Genomic DNA, 27,089 nt, shown 5'->3' with positions numbered 1-27,089 from the left:
CAGAGAGAAGTAGAGCGAGCTCTGCTTTATTTTCCTCCAAGGCAGGAAGTTTGACCAGTCAGATTGGATAGGGACAAACTTATTCTCTAAACGACGACGCACTGGTTGGTTTCTCTGCTTGTGTTTGGTCCTAGTGTCAGCTTTGATTGATTCCCCACAATACCTGTCAAATACTATGTCAATTCTCGCATGTTGCTCAGGAAGAAAAATATTAATGAACCCCATTTTACCTCACCATACCTCTTGTACTTTTGATGACAGAACAACAACTGACCTTTAAAGAAAGGGCACATCTTGTCCAGGGCTCCAATGGGTCCACGCCGCGTGTACTGTCCGATGGCCATTTCCATGTATGTGAGAGGGACTCCACACAAGACCAGCATGATGAAGAATGGGATGAGAAAGGCCCCTGCAACAGACACATTAATTCTTTATCACATACAAACACTGGGAAATGCATGCACGTGTGTGTGTGTCTCTGTTTGTACTATTCCGGACTAATGCCAATTTTATAGTGCTGGCCCACTGAGATACCATGCCGCAGTTTAACATGAATACTCCACTCCAAGCTGACCAGTCCTAATTTTAGCCCTTAATGCTGAGTGCAAGGCAGGGTAACAAGTACCATCTTTTAACATCTTTTGGTATGACTGACCAGGGACCTTCCACTCGCCGGGCAGACGCACCACCACCAGAGACAATATGATGGTGTATAAAAGATAATGTGACATGTAAATTGACAGAGGCGGTTAGTGAGGGAGTATGGTTCTAAAAACCCTGGAAACACAATACTAGGCTAGGAGATTTAGAGCCAACAGCGGGGGAACCCAAAACAAATTGGGGCAAATCTGTGAATAGAATGATCATGGGATTCTGGTTCAACTCAGGGATGCAACTGACGGCACATTAAAATTGTGGTTCCTCAGAACACTTAACTTGGCCTTTGCTGGTTAATCTTAACACAATCGGCTATTTTCAGTGAAAATAGTCCTCTGAAGTGACTCGCAGCCCGTCATGTGATGTAAACATCCTAGTGTGCAGATGACAGTAATGAATGGCTTGTCATAAGTAAGAAACTGTATCTGATGTGACAAAAAGTGGCCGTTTGCATAAGTTATGTGACTCATCTTACGTTTACAATAGTTTTTAAAAGTTATTTATGCTCACTGGTATACTGCGTTAGACCCACTCTGGACATTTGTTTACATCAACATGTTGGAACTATATTTTCAAACCATTGTTGTATATGAATATATTTTGAATACATTTTGCATCAATTCTACTGAATAAGTAGCTAACCTGTTAAAACGATGAGAAATCATGGGGTATACTCACACCCTGCTCAAACAAACATGGACCCCAGTACCAAATTTACCCACTATTACATTTGTAATAATGAAATACTTGTGTATATAATTTCACATAATGTCAAAGGCTATATAACAGTCATTGTACTAATGATGAAGGGACTGGACATGACAGGTTGATGTTGACGTTGTGTAATGCCGCACTCTGCAATATTCAAGCTATATGACAGCGGTCTGTAAACAATTGAGTCTGGACCAGACAATCCAGTGACTGACATCATGAGCATTGATCAACGCAATTTGGATACCGTGACATGCATCAACCAAGTTAGCGAGCCTGACCATCTGATTCCGTTAGTCGTCTCTTATGACAAGCACAGTCGCCTGTTATGGCAAAGCCTTGATTGCTGAAGACCTATTCTCTATACCCAGATCTTCACAGGAATTATGTTGGTCCTACCCATGTTGTTTATCAAGTTGAATGATATAGTATACACTCCTAAATGCAAAAAATAAGCGGTCATGTTCTGTCGTGTCACTGGGTGACCTAACCCTATCACACATGTTACATTCATACGTCTTACATATTTCACCCATCTTACATGTCATAAGTCTTACAAATATCACACGTTACATATATCACACATGTCACATGTCATACATCTTACACATGTCACACATCTTATACATATCACACGTTACATGTATCACACATGTCACATGTCACACATCTTATACATATCACACGTTACATGTATCACACATGTTACATGTCAAACATCTTACACATATCACATGTTACATGTATCACACATGTCACATGTCATACATCTTATACATATCACACGTTACATATATCACACATGTCACATGTCATACATCTTATACATATCACACGTTACATGTATCACACATGTCACATGTCACACATCTTATACATATCACACGTTACATATATCACACATGTCACATGTCATACATCTTATACATATCACACGTTACATGTATCACACATGTTACATGTCAAACATCTTACACATATCACACATCTTATACATATCACACGTTACATGTATCACACATGTTACATGTCATACATCTTACACATGTCACACATGTTATACATATCACACGTTACATGTATCACACATGTCACATGTCATACATCTTACACATGTCACACATCTTATACATATCACACGTTACATGTATCACACATGTTACATGTCAAACATCTTACACATGTCACACATATTACATATATCATATGTGTTACATCTACATACGGCTAACAATAGCCTTAACTGCGCATGGGAAGTTTTGTGACACCCTGATAAGATTACCAAATATCAAGGCTACCGTATTTTCTTGAGTATAGTGCGCACTTTTTTTCGAAAAAACACAGCTGTGTAGAAGGGGGTGCGCATTATACACGAATTATGAGTTTGGATGTTTTTTCCCCCCCATGGAAAGACATTACCGTGAGCACGAAACACCGGGAATACCATGTCAACAAATCCATACTGAAGTACGCAAAATAATTATGTAATTACACTGTCTGGCTATAAAAAGTGTTCTTTGTATATCTGGACTTATGTTTGTAACTTATTTCATTGATTTTATTCAAAATTCCTTATAATATTGTTTTTATTAATTTCGGCGAAATCGTGTGTGAAGCGATCGGAAGATCGCACAACTCACCGTTATTAACAGCAACCACGGTCAGAATACCGCTATTGACGCCTTGAAACAAACTTTAGTTGACAGAGAATGGATACATATATCATAAATGACATACTTTGACTCGTTAAAAGTCATATTTGTTTTTGTTTAACGATTCTATGTCAACATGAAATTCTCGCGATCACATGAGCCTTGACGGTGACTGGTCAGACATGTTCCATGTAAAAAATAATACCCGGGAATAGCGGTCAGCTGCTTCGCTTAGGGTTATTATTATTTTAAATATGTTTAGTAAAGGTTGCATATAATTAAGAAAATAATGGAATATATTATTCCTGATAAATAAAATAGTTTCAGATACAATTGTTGCCGATCCTTGCATTAAAAATCTTATAAAGTTATATCATTGGGTGTGTCTTGACCGAATCACCGGTCGATTCCAAGAAAGTGTGTGTACAGCTGATTGCTGTTTCCAGCTTAGTTTACGAGAAAATACGCAAGGTAATCTTAATCCCTAAATATAAAACAATGCCTAGCAGAACAATAAATACTATTTAAACGGTAAATAAACATGTCTGGTGATTTTTTATCTCAAATTTCGAATTTGTACTGACGAAGTTTCTCAGCACCCGTTCGTTTGCCGGACTTCGCTGAAAGGGTACGGTGTAAAAAAATTCTGCGCATAATATTCAAATTTCTTTTTTTTCCAAAATATTGAACCCGCTAGAGGGGGGTGCGCATTATACATGGGTGCGCACTATACTCAAGAAAATACGGTACTTTTGCAGGTGTTATTGTTGATAAGTAGGAAGCAGCCTGATGAAATGGTAACTCAGTGTCAGTCCATGAATATTAAACTATAGGTGTCAGTCCATGAATATTAAACTATAGATGCATGAGTGTGTGAGCTTGTGCGTGATTGAGCAAATAATTTGGCGTGTGTGCCTGTGTGTATGTGTGCGGGCGTATCATGTGTGTTATTGAATTCCTTAACATAACATTAACTATTGTGTAGGTATATGTCTCAATTTATCTTATTCTGATCTATGACTTAATATATATGATTTTATATTAGTGTCTCATAGGCCATACCTGGTCTGAAGTTACATACTATTGTCTGTGTACATGTGTTTTAGTATGAAGTTTATATGTTGATAATTACAACCTCCGCAACAGCTTGCCCCCTTCTACTACTGAGTCAGCAAATCAATCAATCATTCCAGAATCTGCGGAGTCACTGAGACGTTTCCCCTGATCTTCCAAATCACAGGCATTAAGCCATGGTCGCTAATTACACAGCAGCCAAGAATGGCCATGCAGGACAAGGTCTACCTGGTACCTAGAAACATATTGATTTCTCTTCCTCTGATGTGCCACATCATGACTTGAATTGCTGCGTCATGCACCTGAATCAATATCATGACACAGCAAACCTACATATTTGCAGCCAATCCTTATTTATAGCACCTGTCCTGAAGTTTCAAACATAAAGAAACAAAATGTTGTATGATTAAAAAATGTTTATTTGGAAAAAGATAATTTTTTTGTCATGAACTTTGTTAACCTAAACAGATGAACCCAGATAAATATTTTCCTGCCCCTCCTGAAGACAGGTGTGTTTACAATATCTGCAGCACAAAACTGGTGTGTGATGTGTCCACTGTCAGCGCATGAGTGAATGAATGAATCTGATGTGACAGCACACCCTCTTTATTCCCTTACATTTGTTTGTTTGTTTGTTGCCTAACTTCATACTCAGCTATATGACGGCGGTCTGTAAATAACTGAGTCTGGACCAGACAACCCAGTGATTGACATCATGAGCATCGATCAATAAACCAAGTCAGCGAGCCTGACCACACTATTCCATTTGTCACCTCTTACCAGAAGCATGGGTTGCTGAAGATCAATTCTAACCTGGATTCACTGATCCAGTGACTTAAACTTGTGACATCCTAAGGAGACACCATGTCTTTACTAAGTCTCACCGACTCAGGCGTTTTACTTAAATACAATACCTCTGTGTGAATACCAGAGGACACTTCCACAGGAGGTCATGTAAGGTCACCTTTCTAATGAGCCAATGAGCATTGAGGCACCTAAAATATTGGTACCAGCATTTTATATCCTTATCTCTTATCTGTATCTCTTACTGTGAATATAGTCAGTTTAATCTGAATGCAAATACAATTAAAGCCATGCCATTTTATACAGCTTGTCGTTTCTGAGCACCACATAGAACCCAACAGTGTACGTACTGTCAAGGCAATAGTTGTTCTGTGGTGATTTCCTTTTGCTGAGCTAAACATTTCCAAATCGATGTGGTAAATGAAGCCAAATTGTTTTAGATAGCTGACTTCCGATTTGCTCAAGACCCCACTTCTGTGGTCTAGTGGATGGAGCTTCTGCCTGGAGAGCCGAAGGTCGGTGGTTCAATCCCTGGGCATCACACCAAAAGATGCTAAAATATTTAAAACGTTGTGACCCTGCATGATGTTCAGCATTAAGTCGATAAAAACAAGAACTGGCCAGCTCAGAGTCAGCATAATGTTTCTGAGAAGGGTATCCATGTTCAACAATGGCATCGTTTCTGAGTAGGTAGGCTTTATAAAAACCGGCATCAGCCCAGACTAGTACAAGCAGCCACACACGCACACGCACACACACACACACACACACACACACACACACACACACACACGCACGTCCCTATAGAAGTACAAAAATTTCAAAGCTGAAACCTTTCATCTCAATCTAGTGATAGACGCTAAAAAAATCACCCACAACATTTTTTATTTATTTTAGTGATACTGCTGAAAGCACACTTCCAAGAACTTTCCACGAGGATATGACATGCAGGGGCTAAATGGACTTTTTCTCTCTTAGAAATGAAGATAATTGTGGGTTTTCAGTTCATTCAGTCTATTGATGGAATGATGTCAGATAAATTATTTTGTTTGAAATGCTATGTTGATAACAACACGAAATTCAAACTTTCTTGATTTTATTATTCTGATTCTTGTTTCTTATGAGGGACAAACATTAGATTGACTATAACAGAAAGAAAGAACTTCAATTAGTATATGGCTATTAATATCCCTAAGCTGACACATCTACTTCATAATACAGCTATGTCATACTAGTTTGGGCATGTTTACTTCATAATACAGCTATGTCATACTAGTTGGGGCATGTTTACTTCACAATACAGCTACGTCATACTAGATTGGGCATGTTTACTTCACAATGGCATGTACATTTGACAATAATGTAAATTACAGCACAAACTTGGAAATACACAATTGTCCAATAAAACATGCAAAAACAATACCTTACCTGCACTGTATAAACAGGAAGCCTAATATTTCATATACTCCCGTACCTTTCATAACAACTTTAGGTGAAAAGAGTACTTATGAAAATTTGAATTCTAGGCCATATTTCCATATCCCAAGTCGAAATCAGCCATAAAACCTGAATTATGAAGAATCAAGTAACTTTGGCAGAAATTATAGGGCGTATGCTGAAATATCGTACCAATGAAATGCAAAATAGATATAAATCTAAAAGCAACAATTTGTCTTAAATGGCATGAAAGTTGTTTATCTGTCCATACCAACTCGAGTTCATCACTATAATTTCAGACATTTTCATGAAGTAGAGAAAAAGTTGTTTCACAAACTATCTTGTAATTGTTGTGTTTCAATGCATGTTGTTACAAGGGGGTCTGCACTGTAAACTGAACAGCCCCACAATTGCACGTGAAATTCGCGAGTGAGGCCAACCCACTACTGTCTTTTCTGTAATAAAATCATGTCAAATGAAAAGTCTAAATCAAGTGCATATCTTTCTGTAGTAGTTATAAAACGGATTATACAATGAGAATCTGTAAAATATTATCCAAGCAATGTTAGTGATGTTCTTGGTATTGCTATTCAAGCTTATTTCTAAGAGATGGTTTAAATCATGCAACTGTCAGTCAAATAATTTTGTCGGTGACAGCACGGACTTGTATAATGTTATATAGGTTCGTGGTGACAGTGATTATGAAAATATTTCACAATAGAAGTTTTGAGACTACCCCTATGTTCCGCGATACCCCATAGCTGTTTTGTTTATTGCGCAGACCCTCTTGTAACAAAAGGCATTGAAACAACGTTTTCACTACTTGACAATGTCTGAAATTATGGTGACAAGTTGGTATGGACAAATAAATAACTTTCATGTCATTTCAGACAAACTGTTGTTTTCGGATTTATATTCTATTTTGCATTTCATCGGGATGATATGGCTGCAAAAGAACTATAAGAAGATGCATTTACAAACAAATTCCTATTTATGAATTGTCAAATAAGTGGAGTTCAAACAAACATAAATAAACATATTAACCACTTCAAGTAGTCAATATTGTATAATACTGTTGCACTATGCAAACAGACAAGTGGTGGACATATTAAAAACTAGATTTTATACTTCCAGTTGAGCTGCCATGACTAATAGGACATGGAATAAACATGATGACTATTACCATGCAATATAAATGCTATCCTATGCTCATGACAATGGAGCAAGTAAATACAATTACATTGGTTTACTTATTCATGCCATGATCTCTTAAGTAGTTGTGTTGGTATTTTTTTGCATTTTATATAATACCTTAACACCATGTCGGTGCCTGTGAAGTGAGAAGTTAAATCATCCAGTTAAAACTGTGATAACACATGTACAGTTGTAGATATTCTGCTCATGTTCTATATATATATATATATATATATATACATATATTTCGGTTTGGGAAACATTTCTGTTACAGTGAATGTATGACACATTACTCCACATACTCCAACAAACATGTCATGAAACAAAATGCACCAGCCAATATCTTTTGTAAGTCAGAACGCGTTATAGTGTATATAGTGTATATAGTGTATAAATATTAATATATTTCAAACACGTTAAGGCCAGAAATTGACTGAACTGAACAACAAGTCACTTATACCTTCTGTAAAAACCTTTCCAGGGTTCCGTGGGGATTCTGGGTCAGAATAGGTCTGGACAGGTACTCTGTAACCTCCTCAAGTGGTAAAGGAAGGTCTGGGCAGGTGCTCTGTTACCTCCTCGAGTGGTAAAGGAAGGTCTGGGCAGGTGCTCTGTTACCTCCTCGAGTGGTAAAGGAAGGTCCGGGCAGGTTCTCTGTTACCGCCTCAAGTGGTAAAGGAAGGTCTGGGCAGGTGCTCTGTTACCACCTCGAGTGGTAAAGGAAGGTCTGGGCAGGTTCTCTGTTACCTCCTCGAGTGGTAAAGGAAGGTCTGGGCAGGTGCTCTGTTACCTCCTCGAGTGGTAAAGGAAGGTCCGGGCAGGTTCTCTTTTACCTCCTCAAGTGGTAAAGGAAGGTCTGGGCAGGTGCTCTGTTACCTCCTCGAGTGGTAAAGGGAGGTCCGGGCAGGTGCTCTGTTACCTCCTCGAGTGGTAAAGGAAGGTCTGGGCAGGTGCTCTGTTACCTCCTCGAGTGGTAAAGGAAGGTCCGGGCAGGTGCTCTGATACCTCCTCGAGTGGTAAAGGAAGGTCTGGGAAGGTGCTCTGTTACCTCCTCGAGTGGTAAAGGGAGGTCCGGACAGGTGCTCTGTTACCTCCTCGAGTGGTAAAGGAAGGTCTGTGCAGGTGCTCTGTTACCTCCTCGAGTGGTAAAGGAAGGTCCGGGCAGGTGCTCTGTTACCTCCTCGAGTGGTAAAGGAAGGTCTGGGCAGGTTCTCTGTTACCTCCTCGAGTGGTAAAGGAAGGTCTGGGCAGGTTCTCTGTTACCTCCTCGAGTGGTAAAGGAAGGTCCGGGCAGGTGCTCTGTTACCTCCTCGAGTGGTAAAGGAAGGTATGGGCAGGTGCTTTGTTACCTCCTCGAGTGGTAAAGGAAGGTCCGGGCAGGTGCTCTGTTACCTCCTCGAGTGGTAAAGGAAGGTCCGGGCAGGTGCTCTGTTACCTCCTCGAGTGGTAAAGGAAGGTCTGGGCAGGTGCTCTGTTACCTCCTCGAGTGGTAAAGGAAGGTCCGGGCAGGTGCTCTGTTACCTCCTCGAGTGGTAAAGGAAGGTCTGGGCAGGTGCTTTGTTACCTCCTCGAGTGGTAAAGGAAGGTCCGGGCAGGTGCTCTGTTACCTCCTTGAGTGGTAAAGGAAGGTCCGGGCAGGTGCTCTTTTACCTCCTCGAGGTGAGATGGATTGTCTGGCCAGGTACTCTTTCATCCCTAAAAAGGTGATGGATTGTCCGGGCAGGTGCTCTGTTACTCCCTTAAGAGGTGAGGGATTGTAAATATAGTGATTGTCTTGGCAGACACGCCCTCACTGAGACTCTCTCTCACCTGATAGCACCATGAACAAACTTCACCATCCTCTGTTATGGGTTTATCAGCTTTTCGGAAAGAATGAAGTGGGTGGAAATTGAATGGATGACTTCCTTTGATCCTGTTAGACTCTTCAAACTTTAACCATCTAATTCCTGTTGTTCTCCTTTTGCCTTATTCAGCATGTCCAAAAACTAAAAGGGGACAACATCATGCAAAATCTATTGGCCAATCTTGCAGAACCATACCTATTTCTTCACATACATTTGTTCATTGTTTGTTTGACATTTCTGTGACATAAAATCAGAGAGAATCCGGAACACAATGTGGCAATGATTTATTGTGTCAGGTACATAGTGAACCAGACAATCTTGCTTCTGTGGTGTGCCTATAGATTTATACTGATTGTATGACATGATGCATACAGGGTTTATCGATGTTTAATGTTCTCCTCTAGTTTTCCCCTCATATAGAGATTTTTCTAGGGCTGATTATCAAGGACCACTTTTCAGTCTGAAGTCTACTGCAAATGTTCCCATTCAGAATTTCATAATCGCATGGACTACCATAGCTTGGTAAGATTAACACATTTCACCACAAACAAAGAAACTTTCATACATTGTTTTACATTAATGCATTGAACACATAAAAACATAAAATTTCTTGAGAGATCCCATGAAGTAGATCTTCAGTCCATGTGAGATGAGGGGTACCAGATATAAATATTTGCTGTGCAGAGGTGCACCCTTTTGACATTCCACAAACGTATGATCGTGGGCTCAAATTCCGGTTCGACCCAATTATATTTCTAGGTTTGTCAGTGACCATACCCATGCTCGTGGGTCTCACCATCTAAATGCTAAACATTTGAGAACTATATCGTTTCTGGCTTTCCTTCCCTTCCTACTGGAACTGGAATACTGTTCAAAGAGGCACTCACTCATTCAGCCCATGTAACCTTGAAAGATCAAAGAATAATAAACTTTAGGAGGTTTGAGTCTTGGGCTTCTTAAAACACACGCAAAATGATAACTAGGAAGATGGTCCAAGTTGCTTTTGTTTTACTATCAATACATATATTTGTTTCATAAACAGAAGGAAAGTAAAACCAGACATGTTTAGGTCCTACTTTTCCTCCTTGTCATTCCCCACTGGGGACAAGGCTGGTACTGCATTTCATCGGCATGTTCAAACTGTAAGACTGGTCAAATCCAGTAATATATAATTCAGTAATCATGTTGAGTGACTTTCTTTATTGGTACTAGTCAACAGCGTCCGAAATAACTGCTTGCCCATCTGCCCATGGCTGGAAACTTTTCTGCTGGGCTGTCTGAAATTTTCTTCCACCTGCCTGCCTGTCTAGTGGATAATTTTAAGACTACCTACTTACGTATTCAGTTTTTGAGAAATTGTTTGCATTATTTCAACCGAATCAAGATGCAATTTGTCTCTTATTTTTCGTAGTTTTTCACTATTCATGATGTCTGAATGCAAACAGGTAACTTTGAAAATGGGCAAGCAAAATTTATGGGTCACCTGCCTGACTGACTTCTTGGGTTTTAAAATAATTTCAAACACTGGTTACAAACACATTAAATATCAATACACTTTATCCATTTTCATTGAACAATAAACAGATTAAGAGACATACAATTATTCTGGGGTAATTCATGACTGTTTTAAATTTATATAAAAATCTAAAATTCCTTCCAGTGATGAACTGAACATGTCCCAACAGTAAGCCTTGCTGTACAGGAGCAGGGAGAAAAGGTGTCCTGGTGCAACTTAACCTGCTAGTCTATGTCTGTTGGTCACATCTAGATCAGAACACTTCAGATAGCCAACAACCGATGTTTGAATGAGCTCATGCATTGTCTGAATAAGTCATACTGATCTGTTTGGAGATTAAACAGGTGGATGACCCTGTAGGGATTCTGGCCTCACCCAATTTGTCAGATACCTTAAAATAAAAAAATGCCATGGTTGATAAGTTGAGAATAGGCCTCCAGCAACCTGTGGATTGGGTGGTCAGACTTGGTGACTTGGATGATTAGGTCATCGTACCTTGATGACTTGGATCACAATACCAATCACTGGACTGTCATATAGCTGGAATATTGCTGAGTGCAGCATTAAACAACAAACAAACACAGGCAGAGATGGGAATAAAAAAAAATATAGGTTGTTGATCTTGCAATCAAGGATGTCTGTAAACAAAATTGGTCTCACTGGCTGAGACTTGAATTATTCACAAGCTGTTATGACTTTCTGAATGTGACATACAAAAATTTACTTGCCTGTCACTGAACAAATAATTGGTCCAACAAGTGTTTTTATTAGTTTTCAAAGTACACTACATGTCAAAAGTCACTTCCCTTGTATCGCATACCTATTCATGATACGTTCATGACAGTGCCGTGAAAGTATCGCGAAAGTGACTCGAAAGTGGCGTGATAATACCGCAAAAGCGACTAGAAAAAGCAGCAGAAATGCGTCGTGCGTTACTTCCCCATGTATGTATGTATGTATGTATGTATGTATGTATGTATGTATGTATGTATGTATGTATGTATGTCAATCTAACCTGGAGCTATATTATGCCTGTTCCTCTTGTTATATTTAGAGAGGTGTAAGTAGTTCCGTCCTTTAACAGTACAAAGCTTTACATGGATATGTTCTTAAAAACTGTATTTTTTATGCAAGGATGCATCACCTATTCTGTATTAATCAATAAGAAATTCATAGACAAATGTTTCTATTTGCTGATGTGTGTAACTCATTTGTATCAGTTATAATCTTCGGAAAGGGGTAAACTGGTGGTCTTTGTAATCACAGGGTTATTCAACAACACTTGAAAGAGGTGTGTGTTTATATTGCCCCAATTTCAAACCATGCCTTTCAGAAAGCAGAGGCTGCATGACCTGATGTCAATACCAGGAGCACAAGGCACTGGCTAGCCACAATGAGGGGGCTTTGTGTATGCTGAGATATGCTGGGGAAGTCCCTGCATAATATTAACATGACGGCCATCAACAGGATCACTGGTTCTTACTGTGGCCATGACCATTGTTCACACACAACAAACAGACAGAAACCATGGAGCATAATGTTCTATTTCTCAGTGCACATAGAGGAAAATGAGATTAATATATGAGGCTATTCACGTATCTTGCTGTAAATTGTTCACAGGGGTTAAGTCTAAGGTCATGTAGGCAAGTTGTACACACACCTAATATAGACAAACTACAGAGCTAAGCCATACAGTCGAATCATACAGGCAAGTTGTTTACACAAGTTTTGTTTGTTTGTTTTATAACGGTGCACACAGCAATATTCAAACTATATGATGGCATTTTGTAAATAGGACCAAACAATCCAGTGATTGACATCATGAGCAATATAGCCAAACAACAGCGCAAAACCATGTATGTAAAATATGAAGCCAAGTTTTGTAAAATACTCTTTTCACTTTTTGGATCTGCATGTGTTACCGGGTGATGTCCGTCTGCCAAATTTATTCTTGAGATGACACAAGCATGATAGTGCAGGCACCCTTGTCGATTACAGGGCTGTGTATTGGCCAAAACATTGTGTAGCAATATATTGCAATACAGGTATCTGCGACGTATGGGGAACTAAAGTGTTGGACAGTGATTGACACTGATTGTACATGCAGATCTTATTTTCTGCATACTAAAGTAAATATTACTCAAAATGGTCAGTCGCCGCCATTTTATAGTCTTGGATACAGGGGAGATGTCACACAGCGACTGATTTATGACTACCATTGTCTGAAGTACATTTGACTTCCAAAGGCTAATTACCATGTCTCCATAACTTAATTGTCATTACGTTTTAGGCCCTAATCCCCGTTGTTAATCCTCACCAACATTTCATTGTATATTGACTGACAGCCAACCTGGGCTACTATATCAGTTCCCGTTAATTACTGTTATTTATAGTATGACATTTATTGCCTTAATTGTTCATCCCCTGAGTTGTGTCGGTTCATCACCCCCAGAAGTCCCATGTCCAGAGCAACGTCATTGTCTTTCCATTGTTGTTCATTACTATATATGTGTGACCATTGCACAGTTACTACGGTGTGAGTCAAGCTTGGTATTCTGAGCGTTGGTGTAGGGACGACCTCGAGCAGGATGTGCTGCTCGTAGGAAACGTCGTGAGGTTGAGCTGGAGCTCCGCTCACTTCATGTATGCCTGAGCTGGAAGGTCCGCTCATCGCTGTGTTTGTGTTGTCAGAGCAGGTATTCTGCTCATTGTGCAATTGTTGTTTATTGTTTACATGTTGTGCATAAAACGTTCCGGGACAGTGATGTCGATTTTGTCCTTTATTCCCCCCAAGAGCTAATTCCTCGTCAACATGCGCGTTGACAGATAACAAGAGGAGAGAGATATTCCTTCTGCATTGCTGTCATTTTGTCACTCAATTTCGCAGGTCATTTGTGATAGATTTTAGGATAAATGATACAAATAATAACTAAACTTTTATTTCCGCCCCCTCCCCCCCAATACCAGAACACAGAAAGAAAATTGCAATACATATTGTTTGGAAAGCGTACTGCAATATACTGTTAATACCATTCAGTCCTACTTAAGAAAGTCCAATTATTTCATGTAGGAGTTGACATATTTGCTAACCTGCAGCATGAAATATGTTGTCAGTGAGTGAGTTTAGATTTTACTCCACGCCAGCAATTTTCCAGTAATACTGCATAATTATTGTCAGCTTTTTGAAGTACATGTAACATGGCTGCTATACTTTACATTTGCTAATATAGGGCCTTGACTGCCTCAGTAGTTCATAATCAATAAGAATTTTCATTGTGTAAACAAATCAGTCAACCTTTGCAACAACAGATGAATATGCTGATGACTGGGCCCCAGTCTAATGAGTGTTACTGATTCACATTTACAAAGGTGAGCCAGCTGAATTGTGACCTCACAATTAACCCTGTATGACTGGTTATGGGCTGGGAAGGCGAAAATCGGTGTATGAGGAACGGGGCAGCAGGTGGTCCGCGACAAGTAGTATGATGTCTCTGTCTCTGTTAACGAGTTCTAGTGGTGAGTTCTATCACACATAATAGTACGTGTTGATGTGAGGTCCCTGATGACGGAGAAAGCAAATGTCGTGACAATGGAAGGAATTCATTTTCATACTTTTTTTTTACGCCAGAGAACACTAATGAATAGTGTCACGTCATTCATCAAATGATTGTGTAGGCTGAGACCTTAACATAAAGATAGTTGACTCGGTGATATACTCCTTAATTAATCCCATGTGATTGTTTATGGGGTTTCAGCATGCTGTAAACGTAATATTGCTAGCTGGATTTAATTTGAGATAAGTGGATAATCATAGCACTAGTCTTCACATCCTGATGCGCTTTAGCATAGATACAGACAGACCAGTGGCAATGCAGGCTTTTGACAATGCTTGAGATTTATTTGCACATTCTTCCTCCATGTAATTTATGACATTACAGGCCAATTCTTGAGCCTGAGGATGCATGATTTGACCATGCTTACCTAGCTTTGATGTGTTTATTTGCTTGTAATTGACTTCTATCTTTGACTTTCAGAGAATTCTGGAACTGAATTGTCACACTGGCCTCTTATGAGCAACATGTGTGTCCATGGGAGCGCAGTCAATTTCATCCTCATGACCTGCATGTGGAAACGTGTGTACACCCTCTCTACCTGTCACAAACCAAATATGTAGGCCCAAATTCTGTGCACTGCCTACTTGTCTCACACACATTTTGTGAATTGGTTCAACTTATCCTGTAAATACATAAAGACTGGGACTTGACACACAACCAGAGAACAATGCAGTAAATGACAGTAGTGAGTGAGTGAGTATGGTTTTACGCCGCTTTTAGCAATATTCCAGCAATATCTTGGTGGGGGACACCAGAAATGGGCTTCATACATTGTACCCATGTCGGGAATCGAACTTGGGTCTTCGGCGTGATGAGTGAACCCTTTAACCACTAAGCTACCTGACCGCCCCATAAATGGCAGTAATTTGTTTCAAAATTTCCAAGTACCATATTTGCTTGAGTGTAGTGCACACTTTTAAAAAAATAATAATCACAGCTGTGTAGAAGGGGGTGCGCATTATACATGCCATAATTGATTTTTGATATTTTTCCCCTAACGCAAAGACATTACCATGAGCATGTACCACCGGAAATACCATGTCAACAAATCCATACTGAAGTACGCAAATTAATCATGTAATTACACTGTCTGGTTATAAAAAGTGTTCATTGTATATCTGGACTTACGTTTGTAAGTTATTTCATTACTTTTATTCAAAATAAAGATATTAGAATATATTATTCCTGATAAAAAAATAGTTTCAGATACAATTTTTCCCGATCATTGCATCAAAATCCTTTACAATTATATCATAGGGTAAGTTTTAACTGAATCACCGGTGATTCCAAGAAAACGTGTGTACAGCTGATTGCTTTTTCTGGCTTACTGGGGTAGTTTACGAGAAAATACACAAGGTAATCTTAATCCCTGGATGTAAAACAATGCCTAGCAGAACAAAAAATACAATTTAAATGGTAAATCAACATGTCTGGTGATTTTTTATCTGAAATTTCAAATTTGTACTGACCAAGTTTCTTATTACCAATTTGTTTACCGGAATTCGCTGAAGGGGTGCAGTTTAATTTTTTTTTGCACATAATATCCAATTTTTTTTTTCAAATACTGAATCTGCTAGAGGAGGGGTGTGTGCGCTCATTATACTTTGGTGCGCACTATAGTCAAGAAAATACGGTAAATTAATAAAAATACTATTTTCATCACCAATAACTGTCCGAGAGATACAGTGCATATAAAGAAATTCTGCAGATGGTGTGCAGATTAGTAATGGGGGACTAAGGGAGGCATGTCAGTGAATGCTACTCACTTATCAAGGACAAGGATAATTCCTTCACAATGACCTCCACCTAGAGATATGTAAATGATGAATGGATGGAATTTGTTAAACATATTTTCAATGAAACAGCTCTCAAAACTCATTATGGCAAGAATAAACTCACTTTAAAGCACTTGTTATGTGTTTAGGTTAGACAGCAGCCTACTTGGTTATATGTAAAAGGGTAGAGTGTAACGATATGGTAGGGTTGCGATACAATATATATCCCTATACTAAGGCTGCGATACGAGTCATATCCCAATACAGTACTTGTATGTCACAAGTTCATATTCTTTTCTTTGCAGGTGTTTCACAACCATGAATCATTTGTTTTTAACTTTCAGAGATCAAAGATGGGACATTGTAGGGCAGAAACATATAGGCTAGAGGGCACTGTCTAAGTTATGCGGTTTATGTCCAACCATGAAAAACGTGAGAATCTAAGGAAGTTGGTGGTTGAACAGTTTGTTTTTATTCACGTGTTTTAACACCAATATAACTTTTAATGGAATGGAATGTATCTAATGTATTGCGATACCAGGGTTGTAAATCAATATATTGTATGGTGGGCCTTATATCGCTATACAATACTGTAACTCCATATTGTTACACCACTATAAAAGGGGATATCCCACCCCAGGGAATGCGACCAGTGCTTTCAGTACAGCAAGACATACTTACCCTTTTTGCGAACACCTGGTGTCATCAATGGAATTCTTAAAATTTACATCACTAATTTGAAATCTATTTCTGCCGATATTCAAGACTGATTACCCCTAGGCAAGACATTTTGAATTTATTAGTCACAGCTTGAACATCCTCAGAAAAAAATATCACTTACAAAACATCTATCGGTTTTACAGTTCAAACATAACTACATAATAGAACAAAATTGATACCACTACTGATAATAACATCTTGTTTAATGATCATAACAATGCAATGCACACAACCATACTCATGATAATCATATGAGTACTATAGCAGTCCATGAAAGGAATACATTTAGAGAGTGTAGCATACAGATTCCTGATTTATATTAACCGACCTGCCAACACCTTTCTGAAAGTGTCGCTGGGATAAGGTGAGGTGAGATGAAATGAGGTTTAATGTCGCGTTCAAGATTATTGCACTTATATAGTGATGCGCATGCATGTGTGTGTGGCTGCTTGTACTAGTCTGGACTGATGCCGATTTACAGTGCTATCCCACTAAGATACCATGCCGCAGTTTAACATGAATACCCCACTCAGACACAGTATACTGTCTCTGAGCCGAACAGTCCTTGTTTTAACCCCTTTAATGCCGAGCACCAAGCAGGGTACAACAAGTACCATTGGACCTTCCGCTCTACCATTAGATCATGGCAGTGGTCTTGCTGGGATATAAAGGTTACATTTAATAACTTCTGTATGTACACCACCAGGGGGGTTCAGCCCCTCCATTTCTCTAATTTGAATCCCTACCATTGGAGAATGCTTCCAACCAAATATGGTTGATATCTATCTCTTAGTTCCAGAGAAGAAGTCTTTTAAAGCAATATAGCCAATTACCCCTATTTGGCCCCGCCCCTCAGCCCCTTGGGGGGTCAGCTCCTCCATTTGTACAATTTTGAATCCTCACCAACGGACAATGCTTCCAACCAAATATGGTTGATATCTATCTCTTAGTTCCAGAGAAAAGCAATATAGCCAAATTACCGCTATTTGGCCCCGGCCCTCAGTCCCCTAGGGGGTTAGTGCAACCATTTATACAATCTTAAGTCCCCACCACATAGGGATGCTTCCAGTCAAATTTTAATGAACACATATTCTATGATTAAAAATGTGGCAGAAACAAAAATTACTACGAATGACGTGGTCTTACACACCCTCTCTGGGGACAATAATTTTACACTACTTCAACCCCCTTCAAGGGTACAGCCACTAACAATCCAAGTTAACTAATTTCCTTCTACCAGGTCTAAAAAGATCATTTATTTATTAATTACAAAACATATGTTTAATTTATGTAATAATTATATTTCTTTTAACAAACCAATAATTAAATTGGAATTAATACAATGAAAAAGATCCTTGACAGATGATGATTTCAAATATTTATCACAAAATCAACACAGTCAAGCAGGACATGCTTGACCGTGATTCTCTCATCACAAGGGATACAAAATGGAGGATCCTCACCTTTAAATAAATATTCATGAGTGTATCGACTGTGGCCAATACGACATTGCCGTATTACTACCTCTTCAAATCTGGACTGATAACCCAAGTAGGTGTAACCGATAGTTGGTTTAATTTGATGTAATTTTTTCATACCTACTTGGGTGTCCCACTTCTTTTGCATTAGATCTCGGATGTAACATCTGATCACAGGTTTAATGATGGCTCAAATACTTATCTGCATCCTGCAACTGGGACCTACTCCTCTCTTGATTTGTCACTAACTGTCTCTAACCTTCTCAATGAATTTGAATGGTCAGTCCACAATGACCTTTGTGGAAGTGACCAATCAATTCAATCTAAATCCAGGTTTGAAGTGAGGTAAAATGTGTGTTGTGTAATATGCACGTGGCAGCCCAGCAAGAGATTATTGATCAGTTGATTTAGTTTTTTGTAAATCAATGGATCGTTCCTAGTCATCAAAGGATTAACAGAAAATATGTTGATTGATTAATCACTGTTATCTTACGCAGTGGATATGTCAAAAATGAGTGTTTACATGTCTAGGTTTACTAAAACAAAGGGAATACACTCATATCATGGCGTGAAGTGCTGATGTAAAAACAACATACTTTGTTCAAAGGGTTAACGGATAATACATTGATTGATTGACTAACAATATCAATTCTGACACCAGGCTGCAGTCTGGGATTTACCCAATCTATTTATAGATACATTACACCACCTCAAATTACTGTTTAAAAATAGCATCTTGACTTCCTTTGACACCTGTAAGTCAGATGCTACCTGTCCTGATTGGCCCTTTGGTTATCTGACTCCCATTTCCTTTCTGATCTGCCCTCAACTTTCTTTCTACATAAACTCTTAGTGATGAGGGTTCTTTTATCCGGTGATAAATATTTTAATATTCTGATCTTTTCAATCCTGATATAGAAAGACATTATTTACAGAAAGGGTATCACAGCTAGGCTTTGAAGTAAAATATATTTGATTACAGTATCATATAACAGGGTACATACAGGCACTGACCTCCAAAATTCAAGCACTTTTCAAGCACTTTTCAAGGACCTTGGACAAAATTTCAAGGACCATTTTTCAAAAACAACCTTTCAATTTTAAAGGTGCATATTCAATTAAAAATAACAAAAAGTACAAACCTCTGCAATCCACTTCATATCAATGTTTAATGTTCAGAAATTTCACTGTTGTTTCAAATACACAGAAATACACAGTACAATTACAATGTTTAGAAAGGTCATGATTATCATATTTATTTATATTGTCCTTCCTATTAAGGTCACTCAACAGCAGCCGATCTTGTTAACCATTTCAAAGCTGAAGTTGTGGACCAATTGAAAACCACAGGCATGATCCAGAAGTGTTTGATGACGTGTCGTGAACAATATGTTAAAAATATTACACACATCATGATCAAATAAATAATCTATCATCTTCACTTACATTTTATAATGAAATTTAAATCAATCAAATCATTTGGAATGACAGTCACATTGCTGTGCTATGCTTATAAGCGATAATCATGTTCACATTTTAGAACAATTAATAAATAAACAAATTGTTTTAAATTATCATAAGCTTCATAACCAATAACTATAATTTGATTATACCATTTGATGTTTCATCATGTTCACTCAGGGATGTGAGCAGGTTTTCCCCCATAATTTTTTTTAAACATTTGATTGCATTTTAAGCAATTTCATGCAGTTTGTACAACATTTACACCAAGAAATGTAATAAGTCAATGGCAAAAGTCAACTCAATAAGTCAAATAAACAAAGATGGTGGATGCAGAAAAATTTCGAAGTTACATCAGTTCTTTTAAAAAATCGGGCTTAGCTTCCACGCACCTGGCTACCCCCCATCCCCCAGACACAAGGACAACTGTCACAAGCTTGCAATGTCTGACACTTTCCCCATGTTGAAGTATATTGAAAAAAACTTACCTTGTACTTACCTTTTGTTGAAAAAAAAACTCCATTGCAAACATAAGACATTAATACAATATGTATCCCCGTATTATGGGTTTTCGAACGCTGAAGAAACATTCATAGTTTTCTCGCTAATCACATGAACAACTGTAAAACATTTAATTTACTTATAGGCTAAAAGACAACTTTATCTTAAAACAAGCCATCATCTGAGTATTTACAATTTCTGTGTGACGCCACACCCCATGTTATAGTGCAAGTATTCGTGATAGAAAACGTGATGTTTGAAACCGCTCCAAAACATATCGAAAACCGGACAACCTGTTTTCGATCAGAGCTTTCGAATGACTTATCAATAATGACAACACACGGAAGTTAATTGTTAGAAACGTGACGCACGATTTATGTGTCTTGAATATATGAAATTATGAGATTTTGTTCTGAATTTGGACTCATAACAAAATTCAAGGACTTTTCAAGTACATGATGCTGGAAGAGGTACTATGCTGGCTGCATTGAACTCTGGGTAGGAGAGTGTTTCCACGCTGGCTACAATCAGAATATGTACAAAACTAAATCTGGACTCACAATTATAAATTACAAAGTGTGTGTGTTAACCTATTTTCTGTGATTCTGATTGGCCGACGTTGAATCAAAATGACAAAATCTTTTTCTTAGGTCCAGCTGCTTAGAATGCTGTCTGCCCTTTTTGTTTGATTCGGTCCCTACATCACAGACTTGCATTACAGTAGAATACATTACCAAATACATTCACCTATGATTAGTATCTGTTAAAAAAAGACCAAACTAGTACAAATGACTTATTTAACTTCACTGTGAAATGAAGACGTTTACTGTGCTTACAAATTTGAAAACTCACATCCCAGTCAACCATTGTCAGTCTTCATCAATAAGAATCAAGCCTCGCTTATGTCAAAGAATATGCGTATATATTAATTGTTTTTAGTTAATGCTTGTTCCAGTCGCCATTCCAAGATTGCTACTTCACCTATTTGCCGTGTGCAACTGTGAACGTAGTAACTTTGCAATGTGTTGCCTTCTTAGCATGGTGATATCTTTACGGGCACGAATGTCTAAGGTAGTATGCACTGCAGGTGAACCTGTTAGCAAGGTCATGGCTGTTCATTTGGGCAAACAGTCTACATTTTCAAATCTATAATTGCTTAGCTCTTTTTGAACATTTTGAAGCATTACTGAAATAAAATAAATTGACGATTAATATGACCTTTATTTGATTAAGGTCCCTGACACCTCAGAGGAAATATCACTAAATGAGATGGGAAGTAGCAATTGGGCCCCAACCTGTTCTTGGTGAACAGAAATTTTGTGAAAAACAACCTGGTTGGAAAAATGACCCAGATTATTTCTTTCAAAACTGGTTCTTCAAAATGTTATTTGAATGTAGCTATGTGTGTAGTTTTAGATAAGCCTGTCTCATTACTATCTTATAATAATACATTTAACCTATTGTATTGTGGTAAGCATGTTAACTTGAATTTGATGGAATAACAAAAACATTGCTTTTGAGATTTAATATTTTGGGGTGAGTGGAAAGCAAGGACAAGGTATGATAAGGTCCCATTTCGGCCTTCAGCTTCTGGATAATGTAAGAAAGGGTAGATTGGATCACTATGAAAACTGGAACTTTATAATTTCAGCACATGTATGTTTTCAACATGAGGGAGTGGTGGGGTAGCCCGTTGGTTAAGTCTTTGCTCGTCTCGCCGAAACCCCGGGTTCAAGTCCCCTCATGGGTAGAATGTGTGAAGCCTATTTCTGGTGTCTTTGCCATGATATTACTGGAATATTATACCATACTCTCTTACTTACTTGCTACATTAAATGTACACACAATACTAAAATGTGTTGAAAAGGCTGATTTTCGGCGTTTTCAGGAAGCTTATTTTTAATATTTAAGTATGAAAAGTCTTTGGCCTAAAGTGATTTTCAGAAGGGATATACATACATCTAGAATAGGACTCGCACGCTGTACCAAGGTTATTGAAATAGGCAGTCAAAGACAGATTCCTAGATTGGGTCTTGCAGACTAAGAATTATTCCATCTTTGTAGGTTTTGAAGTGGAAACTTTTATTATCATTTGTCATAAAACAATCCCATTTCATTCTCATCCCCTTCCAAGCTCTAGCAGCTCATACTCATCTCCTTCCAAGCTCTAGCGGCTCATACTCATCTCCTTCTAAGCTCTAGCAGCTCATACTCATCTCCTTCCAAACTCTAGCAGCTCATACTCATCTCCTTCCAAGCTCTAGCAGCTCATACTCATCTCCTTCCAAGCTCTAGCAGCTCATACTCATCTCCTTCCAAGCTCTAGCATCTCATACACATCTCCTTCCAATCTCTAGCAGCTCATACTCATCTCCTTCCAAGCTCTAGCAGCTCATACTCATCTCCTTCCAAGCTCTAGCAGCTCATACTCATCTCCTTCCAATCTCTAGCAGCTCATACTCATCTCCTTCCAAGCTCTAGCATCTCATACTCATGTCCTTACAAGCTCTAGCATCTCATACTCATCTCCTTCCAATCTCTAGCAGCTCATACTCATCTCCTTACAAGCTCTAGCAGCTCATACTCATCTCCTTACAAGCTCTGGCATCTCATACTCATCTCCTTCCGAGCTCTAGCAGCTCATACACATCTCCTTCCAAGCTCAAGCAGCTCATACTCATCTCCTTCCAAGCTCTAGCAGCTCATACTCATCTCCTTCCAAGCTCTAGCAGCTCATACTCATCTCCTTCCAAGCTCTAGCAGCTCATACTCATCTCCTTCCAAGCTCTAGCAGCTCATACTCATCTCCTTCCAAGCTCTAGCATCTCATACTCATGTCCTTACAAGCTCTAGCAGCTCATACTCATCTCCTTCCAAGCTCTAGCAGCTCATACTCATCTCCTTCCAAGCTCTAGCAGCTCATACTCATCTCCTTCCAAGCTCTAGCATCTCATACTCATCTCCTTCCAAGCTCTAGCATCTCATACTCATCTCCTTCCAATCTCTAGCAGCTCATGCTCATCTCCTTACAAGCTCTGGCAGCTCATACTCATCTCCTTCCAAGCTCTAGCAGCTCATACTCATCTCCTTCCAAGCTCTAGCATCTCATACTCATGTCCTTACAAGCTCTAGCAGCTCATACTCATCTCCTTCCAAGCTCTAGCAGCTCATACTCATCTCCTTCCAAGCTCTAGCATCTCATACTCATCTCCTTCCAAGCTCTAGCATCTCATACTCATCTCCTTCCAAGCTCTAGCATCTCATACTCATCTCCTTCCAATCTCTAGCAGCTCATGCTCATCTCCTTACAAGCTCTGGCAGCTCATACTCATGTCCTTACAAGCTCTAGCATCTCATACTCATCTCCTTCCATGCTCTAGCAGCTCATGCTCATCTCCTTCCAATCTCTAGCAGTTCATACTCATCTCCTTCCAATCTCTACCAGCTCATACTCATCTCCTTCCAATCTCTAGCAGCTCATACTCATCTCCTTCCAAGCTCTAGCAGCTCATACTCATCTCCTTCCAATCTCTAGCAGCTCATACTCATCTCCTTCCAATCTCTAGCAGCTCATACTCATCTCCTTACAAGCTCTGGCATCTCATACTCATCTCCTTCCGAGCTCTAGCAGCTCATACACATCTCCTTCCAAGCTCAAGCAGCTCATACTCATCTCCTTCCAAGCTCTAGCAGCTCATACTCATCTCCTTCCAAGCTCTAGCAGCTCATACTCATCTCCTTCCAAGCTCTAGCAGCTCATACTCATCTCCTTCCAAGCTCTAGCAGCTCATACTCATCTCCTTCCAAGCTCTAGCATCTCATACTCATGTCCTTACAAGCTCTAGCAGCTCATACTCATCTCCTTCCAAGCTCTAGCAGCTCATACTCATCTCCTTCCAAGCTCTAGCAGCTCATACTCATCTCCTTCCAAGCTCTAGCATCTCATACTCATCTCCTTCCAAGCTCTAGCATCTCATACTCATCTCCTTCCAATCTCTAGCAGCTCATGCTCATCTCCTTACAAGCTCTGGCAGCTCATACTCATCTCCTTCCAAGCTCTAGCAGCTCATACTCATCTCCTTCCAAGCTCTAGCATCTCATACTCATGTCCTTACAAGCTCTAGCAGCTCATACTCATCTCCTTCCAAGCTCTAGCAGCTCATACTCATCTCCTTCCAAGCTCTAGCAGCTCATACTCATCTCCTTCCAAGCTCTAGCATCTCATACTCATCTCCTTCCAAGCTCTAGCATCTCATACTCATCTCCTTCCAATCTCTAGCAGCTCATGCTCATCTCCTTACAAGCTCTGGCAGCTCATACTCATGTCCTTACAAGCTCTAGCATCTCATACTCATCTCCTTCCATGCTCTAGCAGCTCATGCTCATCTCCTTCCAATCTCTAGCAGTTCATACTCATCTCCTTCCAATCTCTACCAGCTCATACTCATCTCCTTCCAATCTCTAGCAGCTCATACTCATCTCCTTCCAAGCTCTAGCAGCTCATACTCATCTCCTTCCAATCTCTAGCAGCTCATACTCATCTCCTTCCAATCTCTAGCAGCTCATACTCATCTCCTTACAAGCTCTGGCATCTCATACTCATCTCCTTCCGAGCTCTAGCAGCTCATACACATCTCCTTCTAAGCTCTAGCAGCTCATACTCATCTCCTTCCAATCTCTAGCAGCTCATACTCATCTCCTTCCAAGCTTTAGCAGCTCATACTCATCTCCTTCCAAGCTTTAGCAGCTCATACTCATCTCCTTCCAAGCTTTAGCAGCTCATACTCATCTCCTTCTAAGCTCTAGCAGCTCATACTCATCTCCTTCCAATCTCTAGCAGCTCATACTCATCTCCTTCCGAGCTCTAGCAGTTCATACTCATCTCCTTCCAATCTCTAGCAGCTCATGCTCATCTCCTTACAAGCTCTGGCATCTCATACTCATCTCCTTCCAATCTCTAGCAGCTCATACTCATCTCCTTCCAAGCTCTAGCAGCTCATACTCATCTCCTTCCAAGCTCTAGCAGCTCATACTCATCTCCTTCCAATCTCTAGCAGCTCATACTCATCTCCTTACAAGCTCTGGCATCTCATACTCATCTCCTTCCGAGCTCTAGCAGCTCATACACATCTCCTTCTAAGCTCTAGCAGCTCATACTCATCTCCTTCCAATCTCTAGCAGCTCATACTCATCTCCTTCCAAGCTTTAGCAGCTCATACTCATCTCCTTCCAAGCTTTAGCAGCTCATACTCATCTCCTTCTAAGCTCTAGCAGCTCATACTCATCTCCTTTCAAGCTCTAGCAGCTCATACACATCTCCTTCCAATCTCTAGCAGCTCATACTCATCTCCTTACAAGCTCTGGCATCTCATACTCATCTCCTTCCGAGCTCTAGCAGCTCATACACATCTCCTTCTAAGCTCTAGCAGCTCATACTCATCTCCTTCCAATCTCTAGCAGCTCATACTCATCTCCTTCCAAGCTCTAGCAGCTCATACACATCTCCTTCCGAGCTCTAGCAGCTCATCACATCTCCTTCTAAGCTCTAGCAGCTCATACTCATCTCCTTCCAATCTCTAGCAGCTCATACTCATCTCCTTCTAAGCTTTAGCAGCTCATACTCATCTCCTTCCAAGCTCTAGCAGCTCATACTCATCTCCTTCCAAGCTTTAGCAGCTCATACTCATCTCCTTCCAATCCCTAGCAGCTCATACTCATCTCCTTCCGAGCTCTAGTATCTCATACTTATCTCCTTCCAAGCTCTAGCAGCTCATACTCATCTCATTCCAATCTCTAGCAGCTCATACTCATCTCCTTCCAATCTTTAGCAGCTCATACTCATCTCCTTCCAAGCTTTAGCAGCTCATACTCATCTCCTTCCAAGCTTTAGCAGTTCATACTCATCTCCTTCCGAGCTCTAGCAGCTCATACTCATCTCCTTCCGAGCTCTAGCAGCTCATACTTATCTCCTTCCAAGCTCTAGCAACTCATACTCATCTCCTTCCGAGCTCTAGCAGCTAATTCTCATCTCCTTCCAAGCTCATGTGACTCATGAGGGTTCCTTAATACTAGAGGGTTCACATGCACTTTCATTAACTTCATTTCTGGCACCATAATTTATGTTTGTCTGCTATGACTATTAGCAGTACCACTTTGGTCTTTCTTCCCATATCAAGCAGACATGATGTGACATAACTAAATATTGTTCACTGCTTTATCTAAATCCATTAGTGTTTATACTTTGGTGGCATCGATCATGAACTAGACTCTGCTAACATGGCTAAGATGAAATCCTGAGATTAATTGTGTTTCCTGTTGTCCATGTAATCTGCCATCCAGCACCTGTCATGAGTGTAGAAACTGTAAACCTAGCCACCAATGCTGTGATCATAGCATGGGGCATTCAAAACATGCAGCCACATAATGCATGGTAATCTGCTTCATGGCAACGATTATTAGTGACCGACCATTTGATATTCTTGGGGGAGCCTGGGATTTTGTGTTGAGACAAGATATTTTTTCACATCAGCAGCAAAACCAGATATTTTTTAACCTTAAATTATGAGCCAAACTATTTTTTTTTACAAAAAAACACATTGCAACAAAGTCATTTTTGTGGCAGACCATTTCTTTTTTCCCAACAATATTGTC

General features: G+C 39.5%; 1 protein-coding gene across 1 annotated transcript in view; it reads right to left on the bottom strand.

Annotated features, from left to right (window-relative positions):
- LOC124135005 (sodium- and chloride-dependent GABA transporter ine-like) overlaps window positions 1–27,089 on the bottom strand; it is a 95,462-nt gene that overhangs the window by 49,914 nt on the left and 18,459 nt on the right. The window contains exon 2 of the mRNA XM_046500158.2: window positions 275–409. Coding sequence (XP_046356114.1) covers window positions 275–409 — 135 coding nt within the window. The remainder of the gene's footprint in view (window positions 1–274; window positions 410–27,089) is intronic.

The sequence above is a fragment of the Haliotis rufescens genome, unplaced genomic scaffold (assembly GCF_023055435.1).
Source record: "Haliotis rufescens isolate VD_foot unplaced genomic scaffold, xgHalRufe1.0.p SCAF_15, whole genome shotgun sequence".
NCBI lineage: Eukaryota > Metazoa > Mollusca > Gastropoda > Lepetellida > Haliotidae > Haliotis > Haliotis rufescens.
Note: the sequence above shows the minus strand (reverse complement) of the source record. Positions and strands in the feature narration are given on the sequence as shown.